The sequence below is a fragment of the Arachis ipaensis genome, chromosome B10 (assembly GCF_000816755.2).
Source record: "Arachis ipaensis cultivar K30076 chromosome B10, Araip1.1, whole genome shotgun sequence".
Classification (NCBI taxonomy): domain Eukaryota; kingdom Viridiplantae; phylum Streptophyta; class Magnoliopsida; order Fabales; family Fabaceae; genus Arachis; species Arachis ipaensis.
In genome coordinates, this window is record NC_029794.2 from 3,740,401 (window position 1) to 3,742,478 (window position 2,078).

Here is a 2,078-nt window from a genome sequence, read left to right on the forward strand (position 1 = left end):
TAAACATTGTCATTATATTTTTATATATTTTTAAAATTCTTACCCTGATGGCCAAAGAGATTTCATTAATCACATTGGGTACGTATGTCCTGAGTTCTTCAATATTCTTGCGTAAAAATAGAGGATGGTTGAAGTCATTGCCACCAATCTCACCCACAAGAAATAACGAGCTCCCAAGTACTTCTTTACACTCTGCAAAATTAGACCATAGTTTAATTTAATTACACGCCTTATAAATGTGTGTGTGCTTGTATTTTGTATTGGTTTAGTTTCAAGGTGTGTGCTTCACCCCTCCTAAAAAGTATTTTTTATTAGAACTTAAATATTTTATACGACATCAATTAGATATAGTTAACATCAAGAATAAGTAATTTTGTTTATAGAAATAAAAGATGAAACAAGAGAAACTTTTAGATGCTTGAGAATAATTTAGTACTTTTATTCTGATTTATTAATTGTCTTTCGTGAGAGTATTTTTCGACTGAACTCTTCTTTTACTCGGCATATCCCTGTAGACTCTATAAAAAAAGTATTATAAATTTATTATTTTTATTTGAATCTTAAAAGTTAATAAATAGAAACTAAAAGCATACAAATGATGAATAACTTCAATAATTCTATCAACTGATGATAAAGCTTAGGGTGGCGAAACGGGTTAAACCCGTCGGGCCGATCCACTAAACCCGCTAAAAAGGACAGGTCGGGTTAGGATTTAGAACCCGTCAAATTAAAAAAATTCGTCAAACCCACACCGTTAAATTGGCGGGTTTTAGCGGGGTGGGACGGGCCGGTCTGTCGGATCGAATTTTTTTTTCTTTTTTTTATTAAATAAAAGAATAATTACTATTATAAAATTAATAATTATAGAATTTTCAAATACTTTTTTTTTATTCTTCCGGGCCGTCCCTCTCCATTTATGGACCGGGCCTAGGCGGGGAAGGACAGATTGGGGCGGACCGGCCCACTTTACCACCCCTAATAAAGCTAAAGGTTATTTCGAAAATAATTTTATTAAAACATTTAAAGATTATTTCACCTCCTACTTTTTTTACAAGTTGGGTATTTTAAATTTTGGGGAAGAACAACTTTATGTAGTTAGAAAACTTGAAACTTGAAAGTGAAATCTAAACACACTTACAAAAATTGGAAACAAAACAAAATGATGGATATAACTAGAATGTTACCTGAAGGAGAATGACAGATAGAAGGGAGCAACTCCTCCGTGAACCAATGTAACTGCACTCTCAAAGAGTAGTTTGTAACAACATTAGAGATCCCCTTCTCTAAGTAGAAGCTTGAATCTAAAGCAGTGGCTCCTGCAACCGCAAAATTCACCCCCTCCGTTGGCTTCCAATCTTTTATATTCCCGCTCTTTATTCCCAGATACGGCTTCAGCAGTGGGACCCCCATCTTCTCAGCTGCCAAACCCAATATATTAAATTTTTGGGACAAGTAATTTCGTAATATAATATAAAATTCTGTATCCGAAAAATCAGGAGTACGATTTTTTATGAACAGAAAAAAATAACATAAAATGAATTAAAAAAAATACAAACAAAAATCAAACAAACTCATATAAAAGTCTGGATTAGTTACCGATGAAATCGACGATAAGGCGGCCATCAGACCATCTTCCGGTAGGGTGATGGAAAAAGGTTTCTCCATAAGGAACGTGTAATGCCAAAGTTTGTGATGAAGAGAGTGTATGATTAGTATCATAGTTGGAGTTTCCGGTGTCGGCAAGAGAATCTCCGAAGCTGTATATTGCTCTGTAGCACCGATTTGAGGAAGATAATGGTGTTGCCCCGGCAACCACGTGTACGGCAAGAACCACCAGAAACCAAACCCATGATGAAGAAGCCATGCAATGCTGAAGATGAGGGAATCTAATGATATAGTGAATCAAGTGTTATATTCTTACCATGAAACTTACTCCTGTGAAGCAACATATATAGATGAGAAATTTTGTGCGTGGTAGGATTCTATCGCTATCAGCTTTTTATTATTAATTTAATCGGTAGTACTAACTAGCCAATAAACTATCCACAATTAATATATAGGATTTTGTATATATGCTT

At 34.6% G+C, this 2,078-nt stretch overlaps 1 protein-coding gene across 1 annotated transcript in view; it reads right to left on the bottom strand.

Annotated features, from left to right (window-relative positions):
- The window catches only part of LOC107623387 (GDSL esterase/lipase At1g28590), a 3,768-nt gene extending 1,825 nt beyond the window's left edge, over positions 1-1,943 (bottom strand). The window contains exons 1-3 of the mRNA XM_016325627.2: positions 1,597-1,943; positions 1,185-1,418; positions 44-192 (exon numbers count right to left, since the gene is read on the bottom strand). Of these exons, the coding sequence (XP_016181113.1) occupies positions 44-192; positions 1,185-1,418; positions 1,597-1,864 (651 nt within the window). The 5' untranslated portion in view covers positions 1,865-1,943. The remainder of the gene's footprint in view (positions 1-43; positions 193-1,184; positions 1,419-1,596) is intronic.